The sequence below is a fragment of the Diadema setosum genome, chromosome 20, assembly GCF_964275005.1.
Source record: "Diadema setosum chromosome 20, eeDiaSeto1, whole genome shotgun sequence".
NCBI lineage: Eukaryota > Metazoa > Echinodermata > Echinoidea > Diadematoida > Diadematidae > Diadema > Diadema setosum.
The window spans coordinates 3,986,496-4,002,606 of record NC_092704.1 but is presented as its reverse complement, the minus strand read 5'-3'; the positions used below and the strand labels follow the sequence as shown (position 1 = coordinate 4,002,606).

General features: G+C 37.1%; 1 protein-coding gene across 1 annotated transcript; it reads right to left on the bottom strand.

Annotated features, from left to right (window-relative positions):
- Positions 1 to 3,497: 3,497 nt before the first annotated feature.
- LOC140243870 (protein SPMIP7-like) lies at positions 3,498 to 11,099 on the bottom strand. Its single transcript, XM_072323542.1, has 8 exons — positions 10,234 to 11,099; positions 8,889 to 8,983; positions 7,593 to 7,663; positions 6,791 to 6,932; positions 5,719 to 5,786; positions 4,976 to 5,119; positions 4,225 to 4,332; positions 3,498 to 3,650 (listed from the first exon to the last, which is right to left on the bottom strand). The coding sequence occupies exons 1-8, from the start codon at positions 10,796 to 10,798 to the stop codon at positions 3,515 to 3,517; spliced, it is 1,329 nt and encodes a 442-aa protein (XP_072179643.1). The 5' UTR covers positions 10,799 to 11,099; the 3' UTR covers positions 3,498 to 3,514.
- Positions 11,100 to 16,111: the final 5,012 nt, after the last annotated feature.

The window sequence follows — 16,111 nt, the reverse complement described above, 5'->3', positions numbered from 1 at the left end:
AGATAAATCTTTTGTGGTATGTGTGTGTGTGTTTAGGTGCGGTCAGAGTTGCAAAAGATTGAGAAAATTAAGATCACAAAGTTTCAGTTTCTAGCAGTTACACTGGCAAAAGAGCGAGAAGTTTGGCGGGGTGGGGAAATATCCCTAGTTGGAGTGGGAAGTTTTACATGAATTTTGTGGTTGCACTGGGAAAACTTCGAAATCTCCAAGATCGCGATCTTAAACTTCTCGATCTTTTGCCAGCGTGACCGCGGCTGTTGTGTGGCTGTGTACATTGTGTGTGTTTGTGTTTGTGTTTGTGTGTGTGTGTGTTTGTGTGTGCTTGTACTTCGTAAAGGCTTACAATTGCACAAAGTCATGTATTATTTTGTACTTGCAAAAGAGTACTTAGACTGTCGGCATAATTTTCTTTTTTTTGCTAATAAATCACATTTTTGTAGTTAAACCACCCAAAATTGTGTTATCATTCACACACACATTTCTTATGTATATTTGACCATTTTGGAACAAAAATCAAGTTATACCTGAAGAAGAAGTGAAATGGCACTTAGGTTTTTCTAATTATGGACTCATCACAGTTGATGAATACTCAGTATCCTCTCATTCTAGATAAGAACCCGGCATAGAGGGGTGTTAGTGAAAATATTACTGAAAAATTTCACCCCAGACCACACTACAACAGCATCACAAAATAACAATTGAAACTGGGTATGTTGTTACCTCCGTACTTGCATATTTAATTATTCATGTTTATTAGAGAAATTAAAGGGACGGAATAACATATTGCATAGAAGGCGGTCGCAAGAACAGTTAACATGTACACGTATATCCACTGCAATCTTTTACGGAACATGAACTTCTGAATCAAAAAAAAAAAAGAACAACAGTGACATGAACAGCAATGACATCTTTCAAAAGCCTTATTACCTTCAATTCAAACACACTTGCGTAATCGTACAATAAATAGCAATGTTTCTTCCCAAATACCATCAATTCTCAAATCTATACATAATAATTTACCTCTATTCATGAAAGACCAATCGCATATTGATTAGAATGAAAATATCATTTGCATCATAATGAAACAAAAGTGTGACTGTTCCATATGGAACTCGGCACAATTTGTCTAGAACTTTCCGAGTGAGCTCTTCTCTGTACAAGTTTACTTTCATTGCACTTTCCTAAATCATGAATGCAGTGGTTCATATATTACATACAGTAACAACTGAAAATACCATTAGAAAATAAAGCATCCTCATACGATAATCCACTGTACAGGTATATATAGTTTAGCATGATTGTATATAATAATGTAAAATATTTATCTTCTACCCATAGTAAAAGAACTAATGCACCTGTGTTTATACATGTATACCCCAAGAAAACTAAAAAAAGATAGCTCCTCCATGGTATGACTGTTGGCAGTACAACACAAGTGTACAATGTACAATGCCAAACTTCTCATCATGGCAACCCTTCACAGTGCAGTTCCTCCTGTTCACAGGTTTGAAGGGCAAAACGACTCATTTTTTTTTCTATCTCTCTCTCTTCTGTCTGTCAGTATCTTATTCAATATCTTGGTAATTTCTACTGGTAATTCACTACTCAATAACACAGAAATTGCATAGATAGCATGTTAATTACGGTAGCTGCTCTTTATGATGCCTGCCAGTCTGATTTGTAGAAAATGCATTGTCAAAAGTGTCATCAAATGAAGAAAGAATAGTTACTGGTACTCATCTGCCATATCTGCAATATTTAGGGTGCATACATTGTAGAAGTAAAAACAGGTGCCCAGTGAGGATATATCTACAAATCTGTGACATTTTATACACAGTATTCATATCAGAAATTGAATAAATTGAAACTGAATATCTGAGAATATAAGAGAAACTTTATATGTATTCCAGGTAGAACAAGTCAGTACCATGTACAAACTCATTTTCAATTGGATAAAAGGCACACAAAAAGTTTGATAGTGTGGAAGCATAAGATACATTAAACTCCATCTAATTAGCACACATCCATCATATTCACTTCAGTATACAGATATGAAGAATTCTGTAGAAAATGTAAGGCATGATTTTTCTCATTTGCAGCCACAGATATCATAATTTTTTTTCTAGCTTTAAGAAAAAAAAAAGTAATACATGATACGATATCAAAATTGGCAAGCTAACCATGCGCTGATATAGAATAATGGCACTTTATATTACCGCAGTTATTGTTTACAGTATTAGAAACTCGCCAAAAACTTGCTATCATGATTGTTGTAAATGAGAGTAGACTCATAACTGATGTGGTGTATGCTGAAATGCCCATTCTGTTGTTTTTCCCCACAATGATTCTAGACAGTTTGCCCAAGATGTTAAAAAATGCAACTGACATGATGAAATCCTATGAACTTGAACTTGCATTTCTCTTCTTGATACCTCCTTTCTATGTTAAGATATGATATGTAACTAATTTTTTCAATTTGTTTTTACATAAGTAGAAATTGCACACAAAATTCTGCTCAGCAAATTTTGTTTCAGGCAAATTATGCAAAGATGATAAGCATACTGTTGTTTATCACATTAAAGCCAATTCAGAGTGAATTTTCCTGTCTTAGTAAATGTTTCTTATTCAGTGGTAGTTTAGTTCTAAAGAAGAAAAAAAAAAGAAGAAATAATCAAAAATGTAACATCCCAAACTCATTTCTACCAAGCTATTGTGACTTCAGGAGATTTGATATATTCTTTGTGTTTCCATGGTCATGGCAACTTGCATCTCCTGATGCTCTCCTTCAAAGAACCTTTGCAACCTGCTGATCATTAAATTTGTTGTTTCTCATAGAAAGCCCCCCTATCCTACTTTTGATAGCAACCCCCACCACATCTCAGAGTCTCATTTTATATTAGTAATAATTGGTAATGCACATTTCAGTGAATTTTCTCCAACCTCTGTAAGACCTGCTAGGTGCATTGTCTATCCAAATCTTACACATGCTTCAATCATGTCAACTCCAAACTCACTCTACATTTACCCTTGGGTTGCCCAACACAGCAACAACTAATGTACTCAAGAATGATCTTAACCAGGAAGAAAGAATGGACGTGAAGGGGTAAAACTAACAGCTTCTCACCTATAGGCATGTACTTAGGCATGTACGGTACACTGAAAAGGTGTACACATTCTGAAACAGGCATATGTACATACTGTAAAAGTGGAAATTTTCAAGCGTTTCAGGTGGCAAAATAGTAGCTCGAAAGTAAAAGCACACACATTTTTTTTTTTTTCAAGCTATATGCAACAATGTTTTATGTTTTGATTCAGTGGAATCAAGAACAAGCAAAATTTGTCTTTATACCTAGCCAAGTGTGTAAAAATCAGTTGCGCGAAAATTTCCACTTTTACAGTAAGGGCCTCCAAGGATAACACTGATGCAAACACTGAAGAGGGGTAACCTCGTTCAGGATCAATCAAATCTGGCCTGGTTGAAAATCTGATCAGCCATACTCCTTGTGTCGAGTGTCTACCTGTACTGCTCCAGGGTTCGTTCCTCCTTCTCCACCTTGTTGAACGGGTTGCAGGGAGGAACCAGGGTGACCATCTTGGACATACGGGACGTCCTCTTGAAGGGTGACTGGTTGGGGTCATACCGGTCTATCCTGAAGGGGGGACACAAAGGAGTCATTCTCAGATTGGTTAACAATTGCGTTTAATTCATGGGTATGACTGTACTCTGGTCTTTTAATTCCTGCTTATTTTCTTTTGTGCTGTAATTTCTCACTCCTACATTTTTATCCAACAGCAAATTGATTTTTACCATAATTGACATTGATCATTAATGCCTCAACCTATCCTCTTTATCTGTCAATAATAACAACAACAAACGTTACAACAAAAAATGCTTTCACAAGAGCTCAACCATCCATCCCCCGGTTATCATGACTTACAAAGCTGTAGCCCTATTAAGGAAAGAGTCAGTGACAGCCGTGCACTGCTAATGTGTCGTTTGAATTCTATGTGGCAATCATTGGCTGTTATATGCTAAAACAAATGAAGCATACTGTACTTTGAACAAACAATTACTATCGCTTCACAGATATGAACATAAAGGAAATCAAGGCAGTGATATAGTGAAGACTGTGCACTGGTAAGTTATTTTCAGAAGCAAAAGTCAGAATTAGAATGTTTCTCCATGAGACAAATGAAGGGACCAGGGATAAACGTCATGAATACCTGTGAACTCTGGCTGTAGTCTGAGGCGGAGGGACTGGCACATTGGCATTAGCCGGGTCTTTCCCTCTCCAGTGGGTGCATCCAGTGTAGCCAGGGATGTTGGGTCGACTAGTGAGAGAGAAATATCAGAGAGATGAAACACATGAAGAGTTCTATCACAAAACTCCATTCTTGTTATCAAAGTTGACATATCTACCTTTAAAGGTGCTAAGAAAAACATAGAAAGTAATAAGAAAATATGGAATATTTTAAATCATAACTTCCAAGAATATTCCTTGTTATGTGAGGTATCACTGGAAAGGTTTTATTTTGCTCTACGTCTGATGATGGACTTACTTTAAAATGTTCAAGAATTAGCCCATTTTGCCAAGAAATTCTTCATATTTTAGTTTTAAGCTCAGTCAAAGTGCTGAGGTGTCGAGGAGCATGCTTTGAACTCTGAAATAACAGCTCAATACCTTCCCAGCACATGTGATTCTTGGACTACAAAATATCACTCATGAAATTCCTCAGTCTTCAAGCAGGTGTCAGGATGGGTTTTAATTACTAACCTAACTCACACATCAAAATCAAACATCTCTGGTAAATTACTGCTTCCATTTCCTGTAAAGATGCAGAGTGGGCTCATTAGTACACCTTGTACCAATAAGGCTAAGTTGACAATAACATCCTATTCTGTGATAAAATGATACATGCCAATATGACTATCTATTTCAATCCCATCTCCCCGGCTGTTGCCATGGATACTCACTGTGCTGTGTCTGTGTACCAAGGCAGGCTGGTTCTCATGACAGCAGACGGTAGGAAGAACTGGCGTGGGTGGTCCCTCTCACCATAGCCACCAATGAAGGCTGTGTAGTTGGGAATCTGGTAGTTCTTTCTGTGAGGGCTACAGCTGTGATTCCATGGAGAAGAGAACACAGTGATAATGATTATGTTGTTAATCAGCATGTCTGATTCACAGAAGCACATTACAATGATGGATAAAAGGATATCTATATGTGCTATCTACACTTTGAAAAAAAAAAGGCAACAATCCTGACTTTTTAAGTTCTCTGTGCACTTCAACTGATAATCACAGACGATTACTTGCTGGATGTTCTGACCAGAGAATCAAAGAGCTACTCCCAAGAGGCCATGAAAGATCCAGTACAATGTATGGGTGTAACAGTTTCATAAATTTACAAAATACACAACATTCTATCTACTTCGAAAAGTTGCTAAGGGTGTTGGCCTAGATATGCAAATCATCACAATACATGAGTTTTTCTTCATAATGTTTTTGATTACTGGTAAAATACACTGAACTGAACTAATGGCTGGAAGGCTTGAGTAGGACCTGGCTACTAACAGTGACACATGTACTCAACTGAAGTTGGGAATGGTGTATAATTAATTTACACCACTGTTAGTTCTTCTTCTTGTTGTTTACAGACAGGACTTTTCTGTGAAATACTAGCATGACTCAGTTCTGGAAACGGTAGCAACACTTACAATTCAACGGGTCCTGTCGTGTGATATCCATTCCTGGTCTGGAACCAGTCAAAAGATCTTCCCAGATTCTGAGCACACAAAAGAGAATGAGAAATTCAATATTCATGCTGAGCTCCATCACATATACAAGATATGAACAAGATCTAATCTGCAAAGGGCAGTAATTGTTTACCAGTAATTTTTGTGCTACCGTATCAACTGGAAAGTAAAGCAAATGATTGAGTAAGGATTTAATAAAGATTTTACCAGTCTATAATCTTTGTACCTGTTTGTAAAGGGACCAATTTCAAAATTAGACAATTTGAATAATCTTAAAGTAATCAAACAATGTATTTGGTAGACATATGCATATATTTCCAAACAGGAATAATAAGGCCTGTAATATAATAAAAGCTTCATATATTGCAAATAATCTCATGTACATGGCATATGGCCATGAATGGAGTTGAATACTCTACATGTAAAGCAAGATGTTTTTGCTGCATCATTTTTTTTTTTTTTGGTGGCATGAAATTTTTTTGAATAATCACTGACATTCACTGCATATAGTGTATCCACGAACTTCTATGCGCATTTTGATTTCGCAAATCTTGGCTCTTGCTAAATTCATGGAACTAAAATGCATATTATAAAGAAAATGAACATTCCTTGTCTTAGAGTACCATTTTTTTTTTCTCAAAACGGAAAGGAGATGGTTACATACGGTTGTGTACTATTTTAATTCATTTCTGATTTTAATCAAAACTGTGCATATACAGCTGTATTCTGTTGAAAATAAGAAAGTAAGGTTTGAATTGAATTGGCTTGAATACAACATGTTCATGTACAACGATCGTTGATGCAACTATAAATGAAAAAAATGACCAAGTTCACTTGTAAGCTTTGCATACACAGATTTATGCAGTGTAGTGGCAGTATGATTTCAACTCCATGAACTGGATATGTGTCACTTTCTACTGTACATGCAGAATAGGTCAGGTCTTGTGACCAAATATGGACTGAACAGCCTCATCTCTGCTAACAAATTATTGTAACACACATCAGAAATGTGAGTACACTGTAATATGCATACCTGCCACTCCTGAGCCTCCGGCTCATAGCGCTTGTTGACGTTAAATCGATGTGAGATCTGGTCTGGCTGTCTCTCCAGGGTTGTGGCCGGAGGGTCAACTTTGGGGGCAATCTTGGCATCCCAGTTGACATCCTCATAGGACCTGGAAATCAGTGAGCAGGAAAAAAAAGAAGAGAAAAATGGTAAACAATGCATTGATTATTCAGCATGACAAGTTAGCTTGGTCTATTTCTACTTTAGTTTGTGCTCTTCTTTGTCTGGATGACTTGGGGGTGGGGTAGGGACAAGGGGGTTTGAAGTGAGCAATGTGAGTCTTATCAACAAACAGAATATTTTCCACTGCAGAAATACCAGCAGATAAAATGTCATGCTTGGCAGTGACTGACAAAAAAGAAATACAGTCACAGAATTCATATAACTTTTTGTGAGTGGTTCAATTACATGGCACTAATACCCAAACATAGTACCGATTATCATTCATAATATTTAAAATTTTGCAGCCTGTTAGGTGGCAGATGGGTGAAATTTGCCCATGTTACACCAATACCTGCTTGCTTCCTCAACATACATGTTATATCATGCTCTGAAATAATTATTTCCTATGAATTATGAGAACAGTTAGAATGACCATCCTACAAATCTCAAATACATAGACATTCACATTATCAAACTAGTTGAATAGTACTGGTCAGGATCTACACAGGTACATACTGCATGTATATATTTATTACCAAAATTCTGCTAACAACTACAGTTGTGCATGTATAATGAAAGTATTTCAGGTACAAACATGTTTACATACCTTTGTGTTGTAGGCAAATAGATGTATCTCAGGGCAGCTTCATCCTTCCAGTCTTTGGCTTTGTCAACAGCCTGGAAAATGGGTGAGATAATTTCATTTTAATTCACCATCATTACAGCAACATACACAAATCAGGTTCTGACATGATGAAAGAATATACACACACATGTACTCATTCAGAAAACTGATGAGGAGTTTTGGATACATTCATTTGTAAATGAAACAGTTCAGAGAATAATTATTGTTATCATTGCTACTCTACTGGATATCCATCATGATTGGTCTCACTAATGTGCATTGTGTGACCGCCCAGCTCAAAACCCATAAAAAAATTATATCAAAGAGATAGTGTAGTATTGGTTGAGGTGAGAATTTGGCTTTTAACTTTTTGTGAGATCAATTACCAAGAAACTACTTATGAAATAATACAGAGCATACCATTCTAAGAGGAATTCAAAGTTTATTTGATGAAAATCGGTTTTGGAATGGCTGAGATATCCAAAAACAAAGTAAAACAAAGCTATCATAATAAAATGTGGGTCCCACTTTTTATTCGGATTGCTCTGTTTTGGGTATCTCAGCCATTTCAGAACCAATTTTCATCAAATAAACTTTGAATTCCGCTTGGAATTACAGGCTCTTTCATATTTTGTATAAGGTTTCTCATTATCTCACCAAAAATGTTAGAAACCTGAAGTTGGGTCTTAACCAAAACTATAGATCCCTTTAACTTTATAGACTATCCAAACCTATTCAAAAAAATGATTGAATAATACAAGAGTAAGGAGGTGCAGTTTCAAAGAAATGGGAGAAAAGAGGATTTAAAGATTAGGAGTACTCAGGCATGCTGTGGTGGAGTATCAATGAAAATAGGTTTTACTTGTATTTCACATTGATAGCAGCTGTCACTCGTCCAAAATGTTATACTTTTTTAACTGCTTATATCTTGATTTCTGTTTTGTTTTAGCCTGCCAAATTTGACAGTAGGTAGAGAAAAGATAACTCTCCCAGGTAAGACAACTTTTTAAAAAATTGAGTCAGTGAACCCAGCTGACACACTTTGGTCCATTACATAAAGTCCTAATCTGTGACTTTCAGTGGATTTTGAGCTGGGTGGTCATATGCATCCATACATGCTCACATGAAAATGCCAGGGTCTTTGATAAAATTTTCCACACTTTGTAATTTCATGCATTTATGTGAGAAAGTTATGATACATAGTTTGTTTTCCACCAAGGGATGCTTTGTGATGAAATGCGATCATGATGAAAAACAGGCTGTTCAGACTGTACTTACATGGGACTGATTCTTGATATTCTTGCTGTGAATTTGCTGCCAGATCATGTGTTGTTCCTTTTCAGTTTTTCGAGGATCGATGTCACTTGTCCAACCTGAGAAGTAAAATAGGAAACACCTTCTTGAGCAAATCAGTGATGCATGCATACAATATGTGCTTTATGTTCTACATGCACCACACTCAAGCAAAAACTGATTCTTGTCTGCACAAGAGTTACAGTGTACACGTTGATTCCCATAGTTACCTCCACCAAGGGAGGAGATTATGTTTTTGTTACTGTTGGCTCGTTTGTTTGTTTGTTCGTTCCTGTGCAAAATAACTCAAAAAGTAGTCAACGGATTGGAATGAAACTTGCAAGAAAGGTTAAGAATGACCCAAGTAACAAACGATTAACTTTTGGTAGTGATCCGAGAATTTGGGGGGAATTTATGAAGGATTTTTGATATTTGGCAGGTAGGGTCAATGAACTTGGGAGTTCAGGCTGCGCGTATTTGAGGTTTGCATGCGCGCACTAAAGTGCGTGCTCTAGTTTCTGCTAGGGCAAGGCATGCTGTGCAGCTAAGGGTTTATGATGTAACAAAGGCTTCCATATTGGGAAATCGGGCGACTTTCAGCACACAATGCTATATACATTGTAAGTACATATGGAAGAACAAGATCAGTGGTGGAAATGAGCTGTATGCCTGGCAGAGATCTGCGCTCTCAGAGTGCTTTTCTAGTTGATAAATATATTTCTTACCACAATGCAAGACAACCAGCCATCATGTTGACGCCCACTTTGATTACTGTGATACAAACATGTAATGTGCCTGTACCTCTCCACAAACTTTGATTGTACTGACTTTCATCTGGCTTCAAAGCAGACATGAATAATATCATTATTTTCTTTTAAAGTGTTTCCTTCTTCTTCTCCTTCCTCTTCTTCTTGCTAGCTCTCCCCACCCCGCCCCTTCAAATACACCATCATGGAAGAAACATGGTTGTCCGACTTTTGGTAACACATGGTGAAGTGTACATTGTAGCTGGACCTTCCTTGGCATCAGACTTTCATTTTGCATAATGTCAGTTCAATATACAGCTGTACAGTGTGCACGTATTCCTTTAACACACATCCTTGAATAATCCTTCACTTCCTTTAAAACACAATATTTCTGTACACTGTTTTCACTTTTCAGAACATGTTTACTTACATTTTTCCTATCTACAATATGACTATTGTTGTGAGAGGCAATAGAATCTACCACAGTTCTACAATATTCTTAAAGCTGTATTCCTGTTTCAGATAGCATGTCAATAAATACACACCATTTCAGGCATTCTATTCATGATTTACATTGTACTTACCACCAAGTTTGGCTCTGATCATTGCGTCGCTGATCTTCCGACTGTTCCACGTCCCTGGATCATTTAATACTTTGGTTGTCTTCAGCTGCGGGTCATTGTAAACTATCATTGAGGGAGCAGAAAATCTAAGTGGATTTGGAGCTGACTTTCCATTCTCTTTGTCCTTCTCTTTCTCCCTATGGGCAAGTGTTGTTGTCGGTCTAGGAGAAAGCGGAGTGACTGTATTAGGTGGGTTGTCCGATTGTTGCAGGTTTGGAATGCCTTTTATGCCCGTGTTTCTATCAACATCTGCCGCAACTGATACAAAACCACTGGTTGGATCGATGACAGGATAGTTATCACGGTGTGGCGCTAGAGTATCATCGTTGTATTTGACAAATCCTGAATTTGCGGGCTCCTGGAAGCTAGCAACATCAAACCGTCCTCGTGAAATTGGGATCTTCATCAAGCGCCGTCTGCGATTTCCAACAATATTTTGCACATTATTTGGACCCGCATTGGTGTCAACTTGCAGGTGAAGTCGCAGGTCTCCTGAGGGTCGAGGTCTTACTGCTGTGTCGGCCATTGCAGTACTTATTAGGTTCCACAAAATATATCTGAGCTAGGTGGATGTGGAACAGGAAATATTGAATGCCGGTATTTGTCACCACTAACAGTTTTAAACACGTCTGGGACTAAGTGATGATGTGAACGCCCTGCTTACCTTCGAAAAGGTAAATATCCACTACTGAGTTACTACAACATGGTAGTTTCAGCAACACACCGAGCAGTTCAGGAGCCTTTATTCGTTTGATTTAATTTCACTTCCAATGTTACACATAAGCAGCAGATTTGAGTGAAAAAAAGATCCACGGGATTCCACACGATCTCCGTTCTTCGGTCTGCGATTTTGATGTACGTACACAAGCGATTTCTCTCGATGCGGCGGCGCGTGGAACACAACAATACGAGTTGCCATGAGCTACGGGGCAGGTGTACACTGTTGTTGACATGTCACTTTGCAAAGTCTACGTACAAGACTGTAGTAAATGAATATGGACGAATTCATTTTCGATAGGGGGAATAAATTGGTATTTCTGCAAGAATCAAATTATTCTATGAAATCTTGTTTAATCAAGTAAGCAACTATCAGTTGGAAGTATTTTTTACAATCTTGGTCAAATCTGGTTTTCATGGTCTCATTCTGTTGTTATTTTCTCCCCCTTTGCCGTAAATCCACCCTGTGTCAGAAAATGGACGAGTCCAAATGACGCAACATGTACTGGGATCCTCAGAATGCAGAACTTCACGCCAAGTTACTGATTTTCTGCAGGCTGGGTACCTATCCTATGCGTCTCATACTTTTAATTTGTCCTTATTTGATTGATTGTTTGTTTATTTCATTTATTACCCTGTAAAAAGAAGGGGTGAAATGAGTCATTCTTTATGCTATATGAAAAATGATATTTCTGTAAAGGTAGAGTGGGTATTTCATCAAGCAAACGTTATTTTTGCTATCAATTCCTTTTAAATCATTATTCTGATTTTTTTTTTCAAAAAGAAATATCAAATTCACTTAATTTCTTTTTCTGCTGATGACTTGACAATACAAATTGCAGCGAATGTTTTCAATTTAGAAAGTGAAATGATAACAGTCTGGTTATGGTACAACGCACAGCATGAGAGGGAGAGGGACTTTGGGTCGAGAGGAATTAAGGGGGGGGGGGTTATGGACATAGGTTTAAGTATGGATTCATATAGTCTGACATTCAAAACAAATCATACCAAACATTTTTTTAACTCTCTTTATTTGGTCACAGACAGAAACAAGAAAGAAAGAACAATGGAAACCATTTGGGGGAAATCGTCACTATGCAAATTATGAGAAAAAAATTATTCAAGATGCACACACTCAAACAGTAAAAACAAACACGCACACACACACACACACACACACACACACACACACACACACACACACATACACACACGAAAGAAGCCTTCTTGTGTCATGTATTTTGTGACAGAGAAAGCTGCACTCGGCTGAAACAAACGAAATATTCACAAAAAGGTTTATCGATTACAGGGTGTACTTTGAAACGAACTGTCCAGAGGTGAAGAATCGAACGTCAATACTTGAGCAAGTAAAGACACAATAGTAAGTATGGATTGTACTAGGGAGGTTTCTCTCTTTCTTTTTTTCTTTTTACATTTCTTTTCTCCTACGTTTACCGTGTGTTCATATTCTAACATTTTTCTAGACGCGTGATGTGGTGAAAGCAGTGTCATCTTGCTTTCTCAAACAGTTCATTTTATTCTATTTAGTATTGATTTCTAGCTGCAAGTAAGTAACCGAGCTTGATGCTGAAAACATTGATTTATGGGATTGGTTAACAAGATACAATGTATGTCCTCGCTGAAGAGAAAGAGGATAGTGTATTTCGAAAGACAAATACGGTCTGTTCATTGTGAATACTGAACGTGGAGAGTGGAACATTATAATCTGAATGTGCTGTACATGACTACACTTAATATGTTAATAAACAATAAGAGTTTTTCGTTCCACATCGATCTTTTGTCTTCTTCCTTTTCCCCTTCTTCCTTCCCTTCTTTTCATGATAAGATTCATTTTCCTGTCTCGGGTGTAAAAAGCTAAAAGATGCCAGGGCAGAGAGAAGGTAGGTAGGAGATTTTGCGTCGCGTTAACCGGTCAAGAGGGAGATGTCCCCTTCCCAGGTATTGAAGGGGCTTTCACACCTTTAAGCTGCAGATTATGCAGTCTACAACATGATTGTACTGAACATTATCTAATTTATTCTGATCTTCTTTTTTTTTTTTAGATAGTCATGAAATGTGACTCCTTGGTGGTTAGAAATCGATTTTTTTTTCTCGGTCATGTGTGTGAGTGTGAGAAAGGCCACTGAGGCATCAGCCTCTCCTGTAATGCGTGAGACTCGATAGGCCTGAGCGTTACTTCGACACGGATGAGGACATTTTTTTTTTTTCTGTCAGGGATCTTCTCTTCCTTTGAAAAAAAAAAAAAAAAAAAAGAAGATAAAATATCTGTCCTACCACCAGCCACTGAGCTTATAAGGAGACGATGCGTATAGTGTTAGAATTTTTTAAAGGTAAAGTATCGCCTAATTCAAAGAACGGTGTTATTGGTGAAATCGCGTGTGGCACAGGAATATCAGGCAGAATTCAAATTTGCCTCACTGTGCCTAAAGATTTCAAAAAGGATTCCTATATTCCATACGTGAGTGTCATGTATTACGACATAAGTTCATGGTTTCAAACCAAGGATTTTTGTTTGATCCCGGCCTTATTGAATTCAGAATACAGATGGGGATTGAACGTTATCTATCATCACAACGAAAAGACACACAATATCATTCTTTCTTTACTTTCTATCAGAAAGAAAGAAAGAAAATCCAACAGATAGTAAAAAGAGCATACATGTACCCTCGCGTTCCCCTCAGTAGACTCACCATTCCACGTTTGTTTTTGTGTTTTGTTTTGTTTTTTTTTTATCATTATGCCACACGAACAAACATCTTTGGCTAAACAGCAGCAACAACGACAACACCAACGGGAAATAGAATCCGACACTTAGGTGTAGAAGCAAACCCACTGAAAGCCATCGGATTTTTTTTTTCGAGTTTCAATTCAAGTTCCATAAACAAGTCTCTCACCAGCTTACCCTGCTCCACCGGTGTCTCTCAAAGAAATTTGAGTACGAAAAAAAAAAAAGAAAATAACGTACACTGTTCATGGGTTCATGAACGTTTATACAGAACACTTAAAAACACACACACACACACACACACACACACACACAACACAAACAAAGAAGCAAAAAAAATATCAAGCATTTATCATTTTTAATGAGCAAGACTAATAATGACTAAACCTGAAGTCAAATATGGAAACCCAATCTTTCCTATCAATCAAATACTAGTACCCCATAATCCATAATTTCTGTGTCTCGAGAACACAGTACACTCATGGCGTGTCAGTCTGAACCTGCGAAGGTAAATAAGAGATGGCGCTGTTTATAAATTTAGTAACCGACATCACTCACGCTAAAACGTCGAGCAGTGTCGAGTGAAAAGAGTGAATAGCACGAATTTCGTGTCTGTTAGTGGGGGGGGGGGGGGGGGGGTTGCTCGTAAAACTACGGAAACATGCAGCCGAATTGTAAATTCTGACCGTAAAGTTGTTTCTATTTTTTCTTTACTTATACAATTATAACCGTCCAATACTAAAATGTAAGACGTATATGCTCAAATACAGGTTATTCATTGTTCAAAAAGTTAGTTGCATATGATATCCCGAAACTACTATTTCTGCAAGCAGCGCAGTCAAGTCATTAACCTGGAGATGAGCTTAGGTGTTTCCACCTGTTTACCATAATTCTTGGTGCCATCAGATAGGTCCATGACGGTAGATAATGATACTGATTACTGTAATCATTGTCCTTATTTAGGAGCCCTATTACCTGCACCATATAATATTGTCAACAGTATGTTCAGTAGGCCTATGCCATGTCGGGAAACGTACGATGTACATAGTGGGGGAAAACCCTTATTTTACTTATTTCAAACAAAATACACACTCATTCGGAGAAAAAGTAGTTTTTAGTGAACAGAGTACGAAAGGAATGGAAACAATGCCAGAGTATGCTAATTCAGTATAAATCGGGGTTTTCATTTTCTTTTTTTTTTTTTGGTCATGCTTTATTATGATTTTCGTTTGGAGTTATCATCGAAACATTTCGATCAAGTAATATAGGAATTGACTAAATCTGTGGAATCTCCTTATAGCACATCAGTTACATCTCGTCAGTTAATTGTAATCCTCCATCTTGACCATTGAAAGGCCCTCAAAGGCCCTCATACTATTTCTATTATCATTACAGTCATCATTAATTGTTATTATTATTACTATCATCATTATTATCATCACTATCGTGTTTATTATCCGTTAATGGGTATCATCATCACCATTGTTATTATTACTATAACTTTTGTTATTAACCGTATCAGACATTTGAGCAGGGCAACTTTAATCCTTTATTGCCCTAGTTTTGACCGTCATCATTACTAGTATTTATTTTATTATTGCCCACTCAGAAACTTAGGTCTGAGTGATACAGTTTCTAATGACCGGTATCACTGCTTCGCTAAAAAAAAAAAAAACAAACAAACAAACAAACAAACAAACAAACAAACAAACAAACAAACAAACAAAGAACAAAGAAAGGAACCTTTGCTTGAATTGCAACATAGTCATTGTTTCTCTTGTGTGACTGAATTGAAAAACCATATTTTCACTAATCTACAAGAAAAATGAGCAGAGTTCGAGTTTAGATTACTAATGTACCTGGGCCCCGATTTATCAAAAGATAAAATCGATTTCAAATTTCCTCACCACACAGGCTGCCATAGACTTACAGTTGAAATCAAATATCATAATTAATTTTAACTCTTCATAAAACAGGGCCGAAGGCCCTGTTTTATGAAGAGTTAAGATGTTCGACCTGTTTTATGAGGAGTTAAAGAGACTGTACAGTACTGGTTTAGGTGGGGATTCATGTTTTGAACATTCCTATAAGTGAGATACTGAGAAACCTCTTATGAAATATGAAAGAGCATGTAATTTTAAGAAGGATTCAACGTTTATTTGATGAAAATTGGTTTTCAAATGGCTGAGATATCCAAAAAAAGAAATGATAATAATAAAAGACCACAGGCCACGTCTTTTATTAGGATCTCTTTGTTTCATCTTGTTTTGGGATATCTCAGCCATTTCAAAACCGATTTTCATCAAATAAACTTTTGATACCCCTTAGAATTGCATGCTCTTTGACATCTCATAGAGTGGTTTCTGATTTTATCTC

Excerpts from the sequence above, each read along its gene's own strand:
- LOC140243870 (XM_072323542.1), bottom strand. The coding sequence starts at position 10,798 with ATGGCCGACACAGCAGTAAGACCTCGACCCTCAGGAGACCTGCGACTT. Across the intron at positions 5,787-6,790 it reads CGGAGGCTCAGGAGTGGCAG|AATCTGGGAAGATCTTTTGA; the intron begins GTATGCATATTA and ends TTGTGTGCTCAG. Across the intron at positions 3,651-4,224 it reads ACTACAGCCAGAGTTCACAG|GATAGACCGGTATGACCCCA; the intron begins GTATTCATGACG and ends TCCCCCCTTCAG.